At 39.3% G+C, this 20,470-nt stretch overlaps 1 protein-coding gene across 47 annotated transcripts in view; it reads right to left on the bottom strand.

Annotated features, from left to right (window-relative positions):
- The window catches only part of CELF6 (CUGBP Elav-like family member 6), a 90,302-nt gene extending 69,936 nt beyond the window's left edge, over window positions 1-20,366 (bottom strand). For 43 of the 47 annotated variants that reach the window (XM_044662767.1, XM_044662750.1, XM_044662764.1 and 40 more), the window contains exons 1-2: window positions 20,036-20,180; window positions 3,715-3,797 (exon numbers count right to left, since the gene is read on the bottom strand). In XM_044662767.1, coding sequence (XP_044518702.1) covers window positions 3,715-3,797; window positions 20,036-20,180 — 228 coding nt within the window. Of the gene's footprint in view, window positions 1-3,714; window positions 3,798-20,035 lie in introns of all 47 variants that reach the window. The other 4 variants (XM_044662719.1, XM_044662720.1, XM_044662718.1 and 1 more) reach the window with 2 other exon arrangements.
- Between the last annotated feature and the right edge of the window lie 104 nt (window positions 20,367-20,470).

Raw genomic sequence — 20,470 nt, forward strand, 5'->3', positions numbered from 1 at the left:
GGCTTTGACAGTGCTGACATATTTTATCTATGGTCTCTAAGACAGGAGACGTTAAGAGACATCTACCCAGTTAATCCCTCCTCCTTTACTCCCCCAAATCATAGAATATTAGAATTGGAAGACACCTTAGATACCTGAGAATTCATCTAAGTCCTAGGTTAGGAAATTGAGTCGTTACTTTCTTAAGGTTATATAGCTAGTTGAGGCAGAATTAAGTCTCAGCCTCAGGTCTTGAGTTCTAAGTCCTTGGCTCTTTTCATTCCAGCATGACAGGTTGTCCCCAAATCCCACCTTAATTGCTTTGTATGTATGATCTATTTCCTTGGAGCTCCAGAATAGAGAAGGAACTACTTCTGGCCAAAGATCAAGTTCTTGACACAATGGATAGGGGTGAGGAATCTTAAAAGAAGTTTAGTTCTCACTACTGGACTTGCCCCCTCTACCTACACCCTCACTCAAAGAGAGGAGTTCCTTTGTATTGGATATCCCTTCCTAACCCTGAATCCATGGGGTCTTTGTTGCACTACTGATCATTAGAGTTCCTGCAGCCCAGGCAGAACAAACCCCTCAGGGTCTCTGTGGATGGAAAGAACCTTATAGTTCATGCCCAGTATCATCATGTGTCCTCTTTAGGTTTTAGTCATGTTACAGTGGAAAGACCTTTGGATATGGAGTCAAGAGGACCTGGGTTTGAATCCTGATTCTTCACTTTGCTATTTGTATGGCCTTGGACGAGACCCTTCCCCTCTCTGAGTTTCCTTTATCTTATCTCCAAAATGAGGAAGTTGGACTATATGACCTCTAAAATTCCTTCTTGCTCTGAATCTGTGATTCTAGGGTGGTATCAGGGTCAGAGCCAGGGATGATCCTGAGCATCATTTGGCTTGGACCTCCTTTTGCCCTCCACAAGCTGTAAGAATCACTTTCTTCTTTATGTATAGATCTGATCGGATCACTCCTATAATAAAGACTGTTTCTAGATCCTTGTTTCTTTTTTTTTTTTTTAAACAAAGTCCAAGTTTTTAGCCTGGCATTCTAGGCCTCCAAAAACATTGGGAGTAATAAACTAACAGAAAGAAGTTAAGATTAAATTTATTAAAAATATTTCATTTCTCTGAATCTTAGTTTCTTCATTTTAAAACTGGAAGCTTAGATTGGATCCTCTCTAAGGTCCCTTTTATCTCTGACATTCCAGAATTTTAATAGCTTTCAAACCTTATTTCCTACATTTTCTTTTATACATCTTTCATTCCAGTCTGGCTAATTTATTCATTATATCCTCATGAGCATCTCATCACTGCATCTTGATTCAAGTTGCTTGCTTTACTTGGAATGCCCTTTCCTTATACTCCTTCCTCTCTAGGTCCTATTCATCCTTCAAGGTCTACATCCACTCTAGTTTATATGGATCCATTCTTGTTCTGACTACTTACACTATTACTGTTCAGATTGTGGAATGATCATAGGATCATCAACTTGAAGTAGTATAAAAGTTAGAGGTAATCTAGTCCAACTTTTTTATTTTATAGATGAGGAAACTGAGGCCAAGAAGTGAAGTGGCTCACTCAGTGTCAAAAATAGGATGTGATATTTCAGTAAATTCTACTGTTGTTATATGTATGTTTTGTCTTTTTGACAATATTATAAGCACTCCCCCTTCCCCCCCAATGACCTGGATCATACCTTCTCTTCTGGATTCCCCATCCATGTCTAGCCCATGGCTGGGGAGGGGACACAATAAACAAGCAAACAAAAAAAGCAAATGATAAAGTTCAACCTGGAGGAAAACCATTATCCACTGGGGAGAAGGAACATATTAGGGAGAAGATAGGAATATAAATTCATGGACCTAGACTTATCAATTCTGGCACATGAATGGCTCATGGAGATAAAGCCAGACTTCCTGGAGTCTGATATTCTATTACCATTCCTACTTAAAGAGAGTGTTCTTGTCCTAGAATTTTTAGTTCTCAACACCTATCCTAGTACAATAGAAATAATGTGGGATTTGGAGTCAGGAGGACCTGAATTCAAATCTAGTTTCTTCAGCTATAATATGATGGTCTCTGATCATCTGCCACTTCTTAGGTGCATGACTATAGGTTATTCACTTTAATGCTCTGGTCTTCAGTTTCTTAATCTTTCAAATGAAGAATTTGGAAGCCTAGGTGACCCTAAGGTACCTCCCAGTTCCAAATCTGTGATTCCATGATGCTTCTTTCCAGTCATCTTTAGTCAGCAGTAGTTTCCTGACTTCCAAAGAGGGGAGACCCAACTTTGTGATGAAGGAAATTTTGCTTAATATTTGTTCAACCATTGGCCAAATCAGGACCAGCCACCAATAAAGCATACAAGTAGTGCCTCTCACAGAGATGGCATCCATCATTTTTTTGTCATGGCAAAAGGACATTTTCAGTCACTTTCATTGAAAGAAGGAAATTGTGATGAGATGACAACAGATGTATCTAGGGTGCCCTCAACCTGTTCTAAGTTCTCCTCTGAGAAAAGGCTAAGGCTCCAAAAATATCTTCAAATCTTCGCACCTACTCCAAAATGACTCTTTTTTTTTTTTTTAATTAAACCCTTACCTTCTGTCTTGGAGTCAATTGGCTCCAAGGCAGAAGAGTGGTAAGGGTAGGCAATGGGGGTCAAGTGACTTGCCCAGGGTCACACAGCTGGGAAGTGTCTGAGATCAGATTTGAACCTAGGACCTCCTGTCTCTAGGCCTGGTTCTCAATCCACTGGGCTACCCAGCTGCCCCCTGACTCTTTGTTTTTAACTGTTTATTTTTTTACTTGAACATGTTATAAAATGCTTTCAAATGAAGATACAATATCAATCCATGTCCTTTATTGGAAAAGATAAAATATTTCTTTTGCAGTAGACAACTCACTCCAGAAACTTTCTTCTATTACTCTATTAACATGTTCCTTAGGAAAACAATTAATTTTTTTGGTTATAAATATGGATTAAATTACAATAAATGTGCTTATCCATAAGAAACAAGTTCTTACATTAGGCTATGTCCAAAATTCTCTCTCAAGACAACATCACATACTGGAACCTGAACCCTAGGATTCCAAAGGTCCCACCTCCTTCCCACTCTCAAACTCCAAACCAAGCCAAGGTGGACAAATCTCAACCTTCATCTGTTCATTCCACACCTCTTTCCCCCCCAGTTGCTGCTCTGTCACTAGGATACCAGCATGTAGTTTGTTTTGGCCAGATGGGTGGGGACTGAATTATGGATATATGACATTTAGGTTACTAGGGTTAAAATGCCTCTGGTATAAGATTTTCTAATCTGGGGTGAATGCACTGTCAAAAATATTTTTATACTATTTCAGATAATTGGTTTCCTTTGTAATCCTATACATTTTATTATATGCATTTGTTATTCTGAGAAGGGGTCTACAGGCTTCATCAGACTGTCAAAAGGGTTCATAAAACAAAAATGGTAAAGAACTCCTGATCTGGAGAAAGAAAGCCAAGAACACATACTAACCTCAGGTCTCTCAAGGGAAGGGACCTACTTATCCTGCCCCATTATCCTGCCTCCAATCTCTGGCTTGACTCAGAACAAGTCCTGAGCCTTTTCAGGGCTCACACATCATCTTTTCCCAGGGTGTAAAAATGGGGACATGCCTACTCTGATTTAATTGCCCCTTTGACATTCTGCTTTCCTCTCCAACCCTCAAAAGATTTATGACTTACCCCTGGCAGGGTCTTCTGCTCATGCAGTGCACTTTGGGCTTTAAGGGCTGAGTCCCGGGCGCAATATGTAAGGAAGGCACAGCCTGTGGAGAAAAGGATGGAACATGTCAGGGAACATGGAGAGTCCCCCTAGATACACTGTGAAAACTTTAGCTCCTCTTACTCTTCCAGGCATGTGGAGTCTTCTCATAGTCATGTGTGTCTTCAACACCATTCCTATCCCACTGTCTCTCTGGGATATCTGAATTCATTCAGTCCATTCAACTCTCTCTATTAGGTAGGGTCTACTCAGTCATTAAATTTAAACAAAAGACCATCTCCTTTAGGAAGCCTTTCTTGATCCTGCAAATCCACTTAAGACACTACAGAGATTGGTCCTTACTTTCTCTCATGCACTCCATGTTCTAATTAAATTGGTCCACTTCCATCTTCTGCCTCCATACTTCTAAACCCAGAAGGTCATCCCACCTCACCTATGCCTCTTAGAATCAACTTTCAAAGATCATCTAAATTATCTCCACCTCCTTTCACTTTTGTTTCTGTATCTTAGCACCTAACATAAAACCTGACACAGAGTAGCATTTAATACTTGTTGAATTGAATTGAATCTCCAGGTATCTTCCTGTGGATGTCAAGTGTGCCCAGTTCACCTACCTCAGAACTCATCCTTCCTTGCCCATATCTAGATATGGATATAGTCCACAATAGTCTCTTCTGCATTTAGATTTCATTCATAGAGATATATTTACATAGGGGTTTAATAACCCAAAGCTACCAGTGCCCATAGTCCCAATCCTTGATTACCAAGTCTTTCCTTTATGATATTCTCTACTGAAAGTCACATGGTTAGTCAGATTCAAGCTAAGTTTCAAAACTGAGCTTCATTTCCTTTCTCCCTTCTTTTCTTCTCAGTGGTTTCTCCTATGTCCAGGCTCTCCTGATTTCCTAATGTCTCCTAATTATTAGACTATAGCTTTTACTCCTGTGGCCAGCCCCATCTTAGAGTCTGCACTTCCTTATTTCTTCATTTCTCCCTCCAAAGTTCCAGTGCAGGAAGCTGGATTTAGAGATGTTGAAAAAGAAGGTTGGCCATCCAGAGGGACTCTGGTGATGGATCCCAGAATGAGCTAGAGGGAAGGCCATTATGCTTGCTCCACCACCAATATACATAAATCTTTAACTTTTTCCCATATCATCCAGGTTCCTGGGTTATTCTATCACAATTTCTCTTTAATTCCTGAAAATCCTCCATAATTAAATATTGCATCCCTAATGAATACTTATACCATATTTGTGCCTTTGGAGGTTCTTCTGATGGTGTCTTGACTCCATTATCAGGCTTGGGACACACAAGGGTGAGAGTTAGGTGAAGGGAGGATGGGGCCTGGAGAGAGCAGCAGGGGCTGCTGATGGAGAAGTCAGAGAGTGAAGAGAGGAAGACAGAGCGTGACTAGACAAACCTCTGAGACTGTGGTTGAAGAATTCTCCAGCCTGTGGTTGCCAGTGGTGGAAAAGCAATTACTTTTCTGATAGAGAGCTTAGGAGACTGTCTCCTAACCTCACTTCTCTGCACTCTTAATTTTCTTTTACCTTCCCCCCATCATCCCTATTCTTTCTCTTTTTGAAATAACTTAGTGTTCAGAAATAGCTAGACTAGAATTTATCTTCCAGATTAACCAGTCAACAAGCATTTATTAAGCTTTTCATAAGTCCCTGTGCTAAAGCCTGGGAATAAAATGAGAGACACAAACAACATGTCTACTCTCAAGGAGTTCACATTCTAATGAGAGAGACAATAAATAAATACCTATGTACATATATACAAAGCATATGGAAGGTAATCCCAGAGGTAAGGCACTAGAAGGAATAGAGATGGGGTAAGAAAAAACCTTATGTAGAAAAAGGAATTTGAGAAGCATCTTGAAGGAAGCCAGGGAAGGTGAGGGGTGGAAGTAAGGAAGGAGAGGATTTTAAACATGGGACACATAGTGATAGGCATGAAGGTGGGGTAAGAAATTTGAACGGGACACATAAGATAAGGACTTATATAAGAGTAGTTGTTGTATAAGTAGAGAAAAGGGGACAAATGCCAAAGATGTAACAAAAGTAGAAAAGATAATACTAAAAACTTCAGGTAGCTAGGTAGTGTATTAGATGGAGTGCATTGGATAGACTCAGAAAGACCTGAGTTCAAATCCTGCCTTTGTGATCTTGGACAAGTGAAATAACCTTGATATGTCTCTCTCTCTCTCTCTCTCTCTCTCTCTCTCTCTCTCTCTCTCTCTCTCTCCCCCTCCCTCCCTCTCTTTTAAATATGAAATGACTTTCATTTTGTGGTGTGGTGTGGCATCAGGGTAAGCTACAAATTGCATGTAAATTGAGTTTTGAAGGAAGGCAGGAAGTTCAACAGAGGGAAATTAAGTTGGGATCAATCCTAGGTTTGGGAGATAGTATGAACAAAGCTACAGAAATAAGAAAGGGCAGGATAAGGATTAGGATTGGAGAGTAGTCCACTTTAATTAGAATATATGTGAAAGAGAATAGGAAAAGGTCAGTCCTGTAGGTCAGAGCCAAATTGTAGAAGACCCTGAATGCCAGAATTAGGACTTTATACTTTATTCAGGAGGCAATAGGAAGTCATTAAAGTTTTATGAATAGATATGCTGATAGTAGTTCATTAAGAATGTTTACTAGGTAGTAAAATAGATTTGAAAAACATACCTCAGAAGATTGTTGTAATGATAAAATGAGATAATATTTATAAAGAAGTTTGTAAACTTTAACTGTCAGTTATTATTAAATTAAAAAAAAACCCATTGCCTTCTGTCTTAGAATCAATACTGTGTATTGGTACTGTTATAAGTAAAGTTATATGTGTGTGCAGAGGTCAAAGGCATGGGAAAAAAGAGAAAAGAAATTCTAGAATTCTACTGGATAGAGTCAGTTAGCTTATGCTGGAGAATTTATTCTCTCTTTACCTGAAGAGAAGACTAGATACCTTCCTTTGCTAGCTTTGGTATATCTGAAGTTCTCCATCTTACCTGCTTCCCTGTTTGAACCATTGAACCATCTATTGAACCATCTATTGAGCTTCCTGTGTGATCCTGGACAGCTGAGTCATCTGTCTGTGGGAATCTGGTTGGGATCTTTTTGGATTCAAAACCACTTCTAGGGCCTTGTCCTGTCTAGCTGCTTAACTACCTCCATTACCACCAAAAGGGGGGTTGTTTTGGATTAGCATAGGATATTTATATTAGAGTCTGGGACTCTAGATAGATAGTTGAGCTCCGTGTAGGGAAAAATCCATGGAGACTCCTGGCAACAGGACATTTAGATCTTGTGGGGTTTAGATGGAAACCTTTGGTTTAAGTTATCCAATTACCTTTTACCTTTTCCTTGTTAAATTAAACACCTTTTATATATATCTAAGTGAGTGTTTGTGTGTCATTTCAGAGTCTGGCTCTGCCAGCCCAGTGCTTGGGTGGCCTTCCCAAAACCCAGTTCACTCTTCTGATTTTAGTACATGTGCTATTATTTCAGTTCCAAGGCAGAAGAGTGGTAAGGGTAGGCAATGGGGGTTAAGTGACTTGTCCAGGGTCACACCGCTGGGAAGTATCTGAGGCCACATTTGAACCCAGAACCTCCCATCTCTAGGCCTGGCTCTCAATTCATTGAGCTACCCAGCTGCCCCCAACTGTTAGCTATTATTGTTACAATAGATTGGATACTTAGGGTGAATAAGAGTGGGGAGCTAAGACTGAGGTTGCAAGTCTGAGTGACTGGTAGGAGAGTGGTACCCTGGACAGTTATAGAAAGGTCAAGAATAGAGGAAGATCTGGGGAGAAAGATCATGAGTTCTGGATTAATGACTGGACAAAAATTTATAGCAAACCTTAAAAGAGTCCAGCAGAAATTAGGTTTAGAACATCATCTCATACCATATACTGAAGCTACAGCAATTGAGGAATATTCTAAAAGTTGAGGTGGGACCAGTGTAGTTATAAGCATATTAATTTTTGCTTTGAAAGCTCCAAATGGATATATAGCAGATATGAAAAATCATATCATAAACAAATTAGAAGAGAAACAATTACCCTTTTAGATCTATGAATAGGGGAAGGATTTGCAGTGAAATGAGGGACAGAGAGGATCACAGAAGATTAAATAGATAATATTGATTACATCAAACTAAAATTTTTTTTTCCCTTTGCACAAAAAATGCAGTTAAGATTATAAGACAGACAGGTACCCGGGAGGAAAGAATTTTAGCAATAATTTTATCTGAAAATATTCTAATTTCTAAGATAGATAAGGAACTGATTCAAATTTATAGGAATAACATAATTCCATAATTGATGACTTATCATTAAAGAATATAAATAGGCAATTCTCAAGGGGGAAAAAAATCTAAGCTATCAATAGCTATATAAAAAAAGTTTCATAATAGGGAAATGTAAATTGGAGCAACTTTGAACTGTTTCACACTCATAAGATTTACAAAGTTGACCCCAAAATGACAAAAGATAAATGTTTGAAGAGCTGGGGGAATATAAGCCCATTAATGAATCTGTGAACTGATCTTGCCATTTTGAAAAACAATTTGGAATTATTCCCCTAAAGGTGCATAACACCTTGACAGAGTATTAATACAGTTAGGCCTATTCTCCCAAAGAGAGCAAAGAAAGAGGAAAAGGTCCCATACGTACAAAATTATTTATAATGGCTCTTTTTGTGATGGCAAAGACCTGGCAGCAGAAGGATGTATTTTGCTGGTGAATAGCTAAATAAATTGTGGCATATGCATGTAATATAATGCTATTATGCCTTAAGAAATAATTAAATAGAGTGTTTCTGGGAAACCTTAGAAAACTTATATGAATGCATAGAGAATGAAGTGAGCAGAGTCAGAAGAACAAAGTTCTTAATAAGAACCTAAAAATGAACAACTTTTAAATGGCTTAGAATCTCTGATAGACACAATGACCAATCATGATCCAAGAGTAATAGTGATGAAGCATGCTACCCAACTCTTAACAGAGATGTGATGGACTCAATATGCAGAATGAAAGACACATTTTTTGAACATAACCAATGTGGGAGTTTTAAAACGCTTGACTATGCACATTTTTGTTATGAGGTTTTTTTCCTTTTCCATTGGGAAAGAAATGGGAAAAAGAGAAAGTAAAAGCTTGTGGACTGAAAAAATTTTTTTTAAAGATGAGTTCTGCCTTACATATGTTGACTTTGAGATGCTTATAGGATATTCAATTCACAATGTCCAAAAGACAATTAGCGATGAGGGACTAAAAATCTCACACCTGTGGAATGAACCTATTTTCCCATTTAATTCCACATTTAGAAAGCACTTTAAAAAGTTGATCAGGACAGTGACTTCATTGGAGTAGGGAACTCCTCACTAATGAATTTTCTCTACCAATAAAAACTGGCTCTTTCTCTTTAACTTTTTTTGAACACTGAGAGTTTAAGGGATTTGTTCAGTCACACAGTCAATGTATCTCAAGAAGTGGAACTTGAATGTAGGTCTTCTCGATGCTAAACCAAATACTCCATTCTTTATTCCAGACTCCTTTTCTGATTAAGCTTCCCAATATGGAATTATTCATATTATTATTAGGATTGATTTTGCCTTTTTTTGTATTCTCAGTGTTAGTATATAGTAAGTGCTTCATAAATGCTTGTTGACTGACTGGATATAAACACTTATACACAAAATATTGTGCTAGGCTTTGGGGATACAAAGATAGATTTGATACATGTTCTATTAAGGGGGAGAAAGTCCACAATTATACAAAAGAAATTGAGATAAAAATGAAAGGTCTAGGTGAATTACTCTAAGAAATTTGAGGAGAAATTAATTTTTACCTGATGATGTGATATGGCATTGGAGTAAGCTTCATGGAGAAGATGACATCTGAATTGTCATGAAGAAAGCAAGGATTCAACACATGGGAATTGAGCTGGGATCAGTTCTAAGTATGGGAAACTATGAAAAGGCTAAAGAATGAAAGAGAAGGAAAAGGATTGGGGATGAAGAGTAGTCAGCTCTGACTACATAGAATAAAGAATATGTGAAAGAGAATAATAAAAGGCTAGACAGAAAGATTGAAGCCATTTTTTAAAAGGCCATTAATGCCAGAGTTAGAACTTTATCTTTTATCCAGTAGCTAATAGGAAGCTTTGTAGGTTTGTGAATAGAAGAGTAACATATAATCATAGTGGTACATTAAGAATACTACATTAAGTAGTAATAGTACATTAAGAATATTAATCAGTTAGTAATAATAACAGCTGTTTTACAAAATGATTTATAGATATAATTTCACTTGATATTTACAATAACCCTCTAAAGTAGGTGCTATTATTATTATTCCTATTTTACAGATGATAAAAACTCTCCTACAGTCACACAGTAAGTTTCTAACATGGAATTCATCTTTCTGATTTTGTGTCCATCTACTGTAACACAATCAAAGAGCAAAAGTAGGAAGTAGAAAGACCAGGTAGAAGGTTATTAGGTTAATCTAAACATGAAATCTAAACCTCAAGTATGATGGCTACAGTGGGAATGGAAGGGAATTAATCAATTGGAGAAATACCGTAGAAATGACAAGACTTGGCAATTGATTCGAAGCATGTATAAGGTAGAGGGAAGAGAAAACTTAGGGAGTATGTGATATATGTGCTAAAGTTTTACATGGATTATCATATGAAGGAGGGAACAGACCTATTTTGTTTGGCCACAGATGGCAGAACCAGGAGCAACTGAAAGAAATTTCCAAGAAGCAAGTTTAGCCTTGATATAGGGAAAACTTTTCAAGAATTAGAGTTTTCCAGAAACTGAATTGGCTACATAGCAGTAGCTGTTTTCCTTTCCTTGGAGATCTTCCAGAAGAGGCTAGATTGGGGATGGGGAGGGAGGGTGGAAGCAAGATGGCACACTAAAGACAAGAACTTGACCAAACTCTCCCAAATTCACCTTAAAAAACCTTGAAATACCATATCAAAATGAATTATGAAGCAGCAGAACCAAAAAAAGGTTGAGGATGAAACAATTTTCCTGTGTAAGACAACTTAGAAGGTGAGCAGGAAAGATCTGTCTCACTGGGGTGAGAACGAAGTGCAATCCAGCACAGATCATGCCTTACTTAGCACACTGGTAGCAGCTTTGAGGATAACTGAATAAGCAATAGATGCTTTTAGAGCTCTCAGCCCATAGATGGTAAGGGTGTTGGGAAACTGGTAAGGACATTATAAGGGAATCTTTGCTGGCACTGAGTGCAAGACTCTGTTGCATTTTCTATATGCAGTTATAGGTTAAAGTCTCAAGGTGAAGAGGAGCTCTAGCAAGCTAGGGCATATAGCTGAATAGGACTAGCGACTCTGACCACAATTCCAGGGCATAAAAGAATGCATGTAGTTATTCAAAGACTAGAGCATACATCAAAAGAATAATGACCACACCTCTCCTTAGGTCATAGGGCCTTGGAACAACTAAAAACTTAAAGTCCCCCAGAGCTAGCTCTGAAAGCAGTAGCAAAAAAGCCTTAAGCTTGGGACAGGGGACCCTCCACCTCAGAAGCATAGCCCAATTTTAACATCAGGTTAAAAGTCAAGAAAAAGACTAGTAAAAATGAGTGAACAACAAAAAAAAGAACCTGATGACAAAAAGTTACTGTGGTGACAGGTAAGATCAAAACATAAACTCAGAAGAAGACAATAAAAATCAAAACAACTAATCCAAAGCCTCAAAGAAAAGTGTGAATTGGTTTTAGGTTAAAAAAAAAAACTCATGGAAGAGCTCAAAAATATTTTAAAAATCAAATAAGAGAAATAGAATAAAATTGGGAAAATAAACGAAAATGTTACAAGAAAATCATGAAAAGAAGAGTCAATAGCTTGGTAAGGGAGACACCAAAAAAAAAAACCCTGAAAAAAATAATACCTTAAAAACAGAATAGGCCAAAAAGGTAAATTAGGTGCAAAAATCTACTGAGGAAAACTCCTTAAAAAGTGGAATTGGCCAAATGGAAAAGAAGTTATGAAAGCTTACTGGAGAAAATAATTCCTTAAAAATTGGATTTTTGCAAGTGGAAGCTAATGATTTTATGAAACATCAATAAACAATAAAATAAAAAGAATGAAAAATAGAAGAAAATGTGAAATATCTCACTGGAGAAAATAACTGACATGGAAAATAGATCTAGGGCAGATAATTGAAAAATTATTGGACTACCCAAAAGTTATGATAAAAGAAAAGTCTAGACGTTGTATTTCAAGAAATTATCAAGGAAAATTGTCCTGATCTAATAAACAGAGGATAAAATAGAACCTGAAAAAATATACCAACTACTTCCTGAAAGAGATCTCCAAATGAAAATCCTTAGGAATATTATGGCCAAAATGCAGAGCTCCCCAGGTGAAGGAGAAAATATTTCAAGGAGGCAGAAATAAATAAATAAAATATTATGGAGTCACAATCATGATAACACAACATTTAGTAGCTTCTACATTAAAGTCTTGGAGAGCTTAGAATATGATAGTCTGAAGGTCAAAAGAGCTAGGATTACAACCAAGAATCATTGCCCAGCAAAACTGAGTATAATTCTTTGGGGTATGTGTGTATGGGAAATGGATATTTAATGAAATAGAGGACTTTCAATCATTCCTCAAGAAAAGACCACAGCTGAATAGAAAATATGACTTACAAGACTCAAGAGGAGTATGAAAAGATAAACAAGAAAGAGAAATCATAAGGGGTTTGCATTCTACATGGAAAGACGATACTTATAACTTGTTAAGAATTCTGTCATTATTAGAGAAGGCAGAAGATGTATACAGAGGATATTGGTGTGAGTTGATTATGATAGGATGATATCTAAAGAATAAAATTAAAAGGTGAGAAAGAGGTATAAAGAAAGGGGAGGGATAAACAAAATAATGTGGATTATTCCACATAAAAGAGGCATGAAAAAACATTTACAGTAGAGAGGAAAATGGGACAGGAGGCAGACAAGGCTTGAATTTTACTCTCACTAGAATTGGTTCAAAGAGCCAAACATACACACCCAGTTGGTTATAGAAATCTATCTTACCTTACAGGAAGTAGAAGGTGAAGGGGCTAAAATAAAAGGAAGGGGATATAGACAAGATAAAAGAAAAGAGAAGGATAAAGAGGGGAAAAACAGAATGGAGGGAAATATATAGTAATCATAAGAGTGGAAAAAATTTATAGCAAATTTCTTTGATAAAGGCCTCATTTCTCAAATATATAGAGAACTGAATCTAATTGATAAGAATACAAGTCATTCTCTAATTGATAAATTGTAAAGGATATGAACAGGCAGTTTTCAGATGAAGAAATCAAAGCTATCTGTAGTTATATGGTGCTAAATTATTATTGTTTATAGAAATATAAGAAAAGTAGCTCTGAGACACCACTTCACATCTATTTGATTGGCTAATATAACAAAAAAGGAAAATGACAAACATTGAAAGGGATGTGGGAGAATAGGGATACTAAAGTTGGTGGAGTTGTGAACTGATCCAACCATTGAGGAGAGCAATTTGCAATCTTCCCAAAGGGCTATATAATTATATATCCCATTTGACCCAGAAATACTACTCTCAGTTCTGTTTCCCAAAGAGATGCTTTTTAAAATGGAAAGGACATATTGAACAAAAATATTCATAGCAGGTCTTTTTGTGGGAGAGAATTTGTACTAGTTACTCTAATAGAATCAATGTCTAGATCTATCTTTTATTTTTCTCCTTAGGATATTTCATTTCCTTCCCTAATTCTTGTGGAGTGTGTATGATAGCCATACTTATGTGTAACTATTCAGAATAATGTGTGACTGTGTCTACATTTGTGTCTATGGGTGAGAAGTCCACTGAGAGTGGGGAGAGAGGAGATTATAGAGCTACAAAGTAGGTGACTGAACAGTTAACACTTATTAGACCTTGCTATTAACTTCTTTGACGAAGAAAAGCTCTCTATCATCCACAGGTTCTCTTTGATTCTCTTCCAATCTCTCGGCTTCAGTATCTTCATTTAAATGAGAGAACTAAGTTAGATGACTTATAAAGCCCCTTCTAGCTTTAACATTGAGATTACGTATTATGAGAATATGACTTTTTCTTTTTAAACACGAGTCTATGACTTTTTAAGTTAAGGGTAGGTAGGTAGTACAGTGGATGGATAACTGGGCCTAGAGTCAGGAAGACCTGAGGTTACAACTGGCCTCAGACACTTGTTAACTGTGAGATCCTGAGCAATCATTTAACTTCTGCTTGCCTCAGTTTCTTCAAGTGAAGTATGGAGATAATAGTAGAACCTATATCCCAGGGTTATTGTGAGGCTCAAATGATATATTTGCAAAAAGTGTTTAGCATAGCACAATTCCTGGTTCATAACTGACACTATATAAATGCTTATTCACTCCCTACTCTCCCATATTTGATTGTGTGTAAGAGAAAGTTCAACTATATGTTTATGTAACTGTGTGTGAACAATTGTGTTCTGTAAGACTGCATATGAATACACTTGTGTTGTGTTGTATATATTGAGCATATGTGCCAATCAGTCATCCGGTAAGCATTTATTAAGTGCCTACCATGTGCTAGGCACTGTGTTAAGTACTGTGAAAGAGAATGTGTTTATGTGCTCATCTTTGATGTTGTGTGTTTGCAGATAATAAATAGAGAATTCCTGTCATTTCCTCTCTGCTTTTCTCACACCGAAGTGAATAGAGGAGGTGGTATTATTCTTTCTCCTTGCTCTCCATTCACATCTACCTCTCCTTGTTCTGTTTTTAGATGTTTTGACTCACTTTCTTTACTCTCTCTCTACTCCATTAACAGGATCTGTTCCAGAGGCTAAATGTTAAATTTTCATTCTGGGACCAAGTTGCAGTAGCTAGAGGTGATAAAGTTAACTCTCCTTCTTCTCCCTGTGTTTCTCCCCCTACTTTCATCCACTTCCATGATAGAATAGGATCTTCCTGACAATGAAAAATGGAATCTATGTTGGGGACTTGGGATCTGTTGGATAGCCTGTGGCAGGCTCTGAGGTAGGCAGATGGAAGGACAGCAATCAAGCATTCTCAGATTCAGTCTGACTTTCTTCTTCTTCCTATACTTTCTTTGGAAGACTAGCCACTCAAGCTAGGGAAATCAGTCTTTAACAAATGTATTAGAGGGGGCAGCTAGGTGACTTAATGGATTGAAAGCCAGACTTAGAGATGAGAGATCCTGGGTTCAAATTTAGCCTCAGACACTTCTTAGCTGTGTGATCCTGGGCAAGTCACTTAACCCCCCCAAACCTAGCCCCTACCACTCTTATATTTTAGAACCAATACACAATATTGATTCTAAGACAGAAGGTAAGGGTTTAAAAAAATGAATTAGAAAAAGTAACTTCAAATTTCTCTAAGCTTCACATGTGGCCATATCATTTTATTCAATGATGTCTCTAGGATCGGTTGCTCCTATCTATCCTTGACCCTTGCAGTATGGGGCCCCATTCCAGATGTTGCTTTCCTTTCCCTTTTTCCATGGTTTATGGGGTTACATTTTGTTCCTTTTCAAGTGATATTACAACAGGAAACAACTTCCTTTCAAGAAAAGGTAAATATTTAATGAATGAAATTGACATGGATGCATTTTTAATATTGGCACAATTAAAACTGCTAGATGATTAAGTTTTAATGACTCTAAATAAGTGCAATCAGGCCAACTTCAAACAGAATGAACTCAGTGGTAAGAGGTGAGAGATGAGGGCAATTCAGAGTGGAGACACCAACCAAGTCAAATATACAAAAGTCACAAGGAACAATCCTATCTGGTATTTGTTTAACAGTCTTTAAAAATTCTTGTGCTTATTTATTTCCCTTACCAACGATTGAGGGAAAAATCATTAGTGTGCATGTGCTTTTCTAAATCAGAAGGAAGAAAATGGAAATTCTCAAATTGGATCTTGCAGGTTGGATCATATTAAATACTGTTGTTTGTTCTGATTTCTAGAGACACAATTGACTATTTCACATCAAAACATTTCTTCTTCCCCTCAAGACTCTGAGTGTAATGGCACAGGGATCCCTTGATGTGGTTATTCTCCTTGGCCTTCTTTTCTTACTGTGCAGAAGGCTCTGATATTTGAAATTCTATTTTTGAGCTTCCTACTGAAACCCAGGACCTTATGTTCAATAGGCATTTCCATATGAATATTTCCACCTGCACCTCAAATTCAACCTGTCTAAAATCAAACTGTGTGTTCCCTGTAACCTGATTTTCCTTCTGATTTCATTATTTCTACCTGTGGCATTATTTACCCCATTTCCCTATGCTTGTAGCCTTTGGTTTTCAGTACTTTGTCTTATATCTCATATCTATTCACTTACCAAAGCCTGTCAATTCTCTCCCTGAAACATTCATCCTTTCTTCATCCTCCCACTGCCATTACTTGTAGTAGAGTTCCTTTTTACCATTCATGTGAACTATTAACAATAGACTCCTCTCACATCTTCTTCCCTCTACTACCTACACACAAGCTTTCAGAATAATACTTACTGATAAATCTATCTGGCAATGCTTTTTCTGCTCAGAAATTTTCAGTGGTTCCTTACTGCCTAATGAGTAAAGCTCATACTTTGCCCAACATTGAACCTTCAACAATCAGCATCCTGCCTTATCTTAGAAGTCATTTTATTACTGAATTACTTCTCTATATCAACTCAGTGCTCCAGAAAAATTGGACTCCTCTCTGCCTGCTGAACATACCACATATTCTCATGATCACCAGGGCTTTACTAATGTGTCAAATGAATGAAATATGCTTCCTGTCTCTCTTCTGATAGGTTTCTACCTATATTTTAAGACCCAACTCAAGCACCATCTCCTCCATGAAGACTACTATGATCTCCCTAGATTAGGAATGGCTACCCCTGCTTGGTTCTCTTGACCTACATCTTTCTAATACACTAGTCACACAATATTTTATTATGGGATTATCTGTGTTAAAGTAACTATAAATTCTGTGAGGGCAGGGACCATATCCTATTTAAGTTTTGCATCTCCTTCATATATTTAGCAAAGTCCTTTACTAGAAGTAGATATTTAAGTGTTTGATGAGTGAATTAATTGTTAAATAATTAAAAAGGATCTTAGAGCTCTAGGGAGCCTTAGATATCATCTACTCCAGCACTCTCAGTTTGCAGATGAAGAAACTAGAGTCCAGAAGGATAAAAAAATGTATAGGAGATCATATGGCTAACATTTAGTTAATGAGTATTAAGAGACATTCATATGGTTCTTTGCCATTCTTCAAAGTGCTTTTCATATTGAATGTGAAAGGTAAGTAAAAGTCCAACTCACCTTTAATGAAGTGGTTTCCATGAGAAGAAGAGAACAGATTAAGATTTCCATTTTACAAATGAGAAAACTGAGGCTCAGAGAGAAGTGACTCACTCAAGATCATATGGCTAAAGAGTGGTCAAGCCAAAGCCAGATCCCAGATATCTTTACTTCTAGGCTTATTTTTCTACTATACCATGATGTCTCCCTTATATAACCACTTTACTTTAGGAAACAAGGCAGAACATTAGGTATAAACTAGCATGGGTTTTGGTGTTTAAAAGATGGGGATTTCAAGGAAGTCCCTTTGAGTGAGTCTGACAGACAAAATCTTTCCAAACATACTCCTGAAACTAGAAAACAGGGAGGCCTGTCCCAGACAGAGTTCCCCTGCATTAGGCAGCTTGAGCAATGGACTTTAGCTTCAATGCTATCTGAATCCCTTATCATAATCAAATGTGTATTAGGTGCCTCCATGATCATGATCTCAGATGTCAGAAAAGGTTCAATGGCTCCACTATTTTGGAAACCAAATAGTCTTTCCTATGGATAGCTGAAAACATGCTTCAGTGTTGAGTTTCCTCAAGAGTTCCAGACATCTAATTTCTTTTTGGAAAAGAAGGCTATATATATGTGTGTGACAGGGAGACAGAGATAGACAGGTGAATGCATGGATGGATAGCCAGACAGTTAGCTAAGGAAGCAGAAAGATAAATATATAGTGGGACATCCAGAAACACAAGCTGTAAGAATCGCTGCTAGGCAGAAAGACAATCAGACATTTGAAAAGATGAACAGGAAGATAGCTAAGTGGAAGGATAGATAAATGGATAGAGTAAAATATAAATGAATAGACTGAAAGAGCTAGATGGATAGATGGATGAAAAATGGTAGAGAGATATGGATGGATGGAGAGAAGGAGGGAGAGTGGGAGAGAAGGAAGAAGGGATGGCTGCATAGGAAGACAGACAGAGAGTTATATAGTTATATGATGGCTTTTATAAGGAACTTGGCTTGGATGAAGAAAGGCTTTTCCTATTGCACAGTATTATTCTCTTTGGAACCTTGGGCAGGACAAGGAAAGGAAGTTGTCTCCTTGGGAGAAAAGGGAGAGAAGCCCCTCCCCTACTCTGGCCATCCTGTGGTGTCATCCTTGCCACTTCTCAGGAGTTTTTCCAGCCAGGGAAGCTCCCCTTCTTCCTAAAGAAGCTACCTAAACTGAGCAGGGGTAGGGTGGTATAGGATAGGGGGCTCTGATACTTCCTATCTCAATTGTCGATTCCTTTGCTCATGGCTCAACTGCAGCCCTTGAGTCCCTGTCCTCTGGCTTTTCACAGAAAAATAGCTCAGAAAATACCTCTTCTTTAACATGCTGTCTGGAGAAAATGATCAGGAAGTAGTACGTGCGGCCCCCATGGTAACGACAGAGCCAAAAGGCCACAGGAGACCACAGAGGACCACAGGACACCAACAACTTGCCTCCCAGGTTCTAGCCCTTCACTCTCAGATACTGCGATGGCTCAGTGTCTTCACTTACTTGTCTCCTCTCACTTCCCTGGGCAGACTTTTTCTCTGGATGTAAACAAGTCTCCTCCCTCCCTCCCCCACACCCCACCCAGATGAAGAGGTGTGGCCAGAAAAGCAGCCCCAGCCCACTCTCTAGCCCATTCCAGTTGAACTCCCTGGGGCCTGGTGATGGGTCTGGAGGGAAGGGGGAGGAAATGTCACGAGGTGTGACAGGCAGGTGGGCAGGTGTCTGAAGACACAGACCATCTGCTTCCTCTTATATGCTCACCCCTTTCTCAACCAAAAACCACTCAAGCTAAGTCCCTCCAGTTCTTCAAACCCCAAGTCCAGCCCCAGGATGAGTTTTTGAGAGAGGAGGGGGAGGGGAGAGGGAGAATCAGGGTGAGCTAAAGAGGATTTAGAAGGTGGAGAGGGAGGAGCAAGGGGGGGTGAAGGGGGAAAAAAGCACATCAGGAGTAGAGAGGGAGGATAAGGGAGGTATTCAAGGACTGGATTAGAATAAAAAGGGAAATATGAGGGGGAGAGGCAGGTTTAAGGGAAGGTAGGGGCAGTTGTTAGAGTTGGGAGTATGAGGGAAGTAGGGGGTCTAGGTTGGGAGCTCAGTAAGCTGGAGTTGAGGAGAGACTTTGGAAAAGGGGCATTTGGGAGTCAGTCAGTCAGGAATATGTTTGAGTCCTGAAAGGGACTGAGACTTAGGCTACCAAAAAAAAAAAAAAAAAAAAAAAAAAAAAAGGGCAGTGGTAGGCAGGGGGCTAGATTAGGTCCTATAAATCTGAGGGTGGGAGCCTTGGGGTTTGGAAATTGTCAGAGTCATATTTTATGTTTGGAAGAAGAAGTCCAGTTTGTACTTGGGGGTCAAAATAGGGTTTGGAGGGTTCAGAAAGATGTATGATCCTAAGTTATTGAGGTCTAGAAGATAAGTTAGGACCTGAAATGAGAGAGGTGTTAGGGTTGGAGTTACTGGGTGGCAGGATCCACTGGGGTATGGAATAGGGAATGTGGGACTGGAGATGCCAGGGTTGGTGTGGGTTTATGGATCCTAAGGAATCCAGCAAGAGGATTTCAGGGAAAACTCTTGGGGGATTTTGGAGTCCAAAGTAGAGGGTTCAGGAGGGGTTGTGGATATCCTTGAGGAATCCTATGGCCTGGCAAAGGAGGGGAAATATAATTCTTAAGGTGTTAGTAATGGAAATGGGGCTAGGGATCACGTGTAGGGGTGTCCAGAGTGTGGGGGGAGATTCTGGAGTGGGTGTGATTCAAGGACCGGAGTGGGAAGTTTAGGGGGTTGTTGAGGCTGCCTAGTGGGGCGGATATCCGGCATCTGGAGTGGAGGGTAGGGTAGTGAGGGATCTGGAGTTGGGGTAGGTTGGAGGTCTGAAGTGAAGGGCTCCAGGATAGGTGGGGGTCCGTTTCGGCAGCCCACCTTTGTGAACACCCGTGAACCTGTCCTTCAGCACCGTCAGCTCGTAGATTTTGCCGAACTCCTCAAACAGGGGCTTGAGATCCTTCTCGTCCAGGTTCCGGGGAATCTGCCCCACAAACAGCTTGATGGCGTCGTGGTCCTTCATGGGGATCACGGGGCCGGGGCCGTGCCCAGGACTGAGCCCGGTCATCCTGCCCGAGCCCCCGCCGCCGCCTCCTCCTCCACCACCACCACCACCACCACCTCCGCCGCTGCCGGCGCTGTCCGTGGTGCTGAAGCCGGGGCCCGGGCCGGCTGGCTGCGCGGATACTCCGTTGGGCACCGCGGCCATGTCCCCCCTCCCCCCTCCCCGACCCCGCCCCCCACCCCCCCCGCCGGCCGGGGGCCACACGCCCGCCCACCGGGGCTTGGTGCCCCCGCTGGGGGGGGCGGGGG

This window comes from Gracilinanus agilis, chromosome 2 (genome assembly GCF_016433145.1).
Source record: "Gracilinanus agilis isolate LMUSP501 chromosome 2, AgileGrace, whole genome shotgun sequence".
Taxonomy (NCBI): Eukaryota; Metazoa; Chordata; class Mammalia; order Didelphimorphia; family Didelphidae; genus Gracilinanus; species Gracilinanus agilis.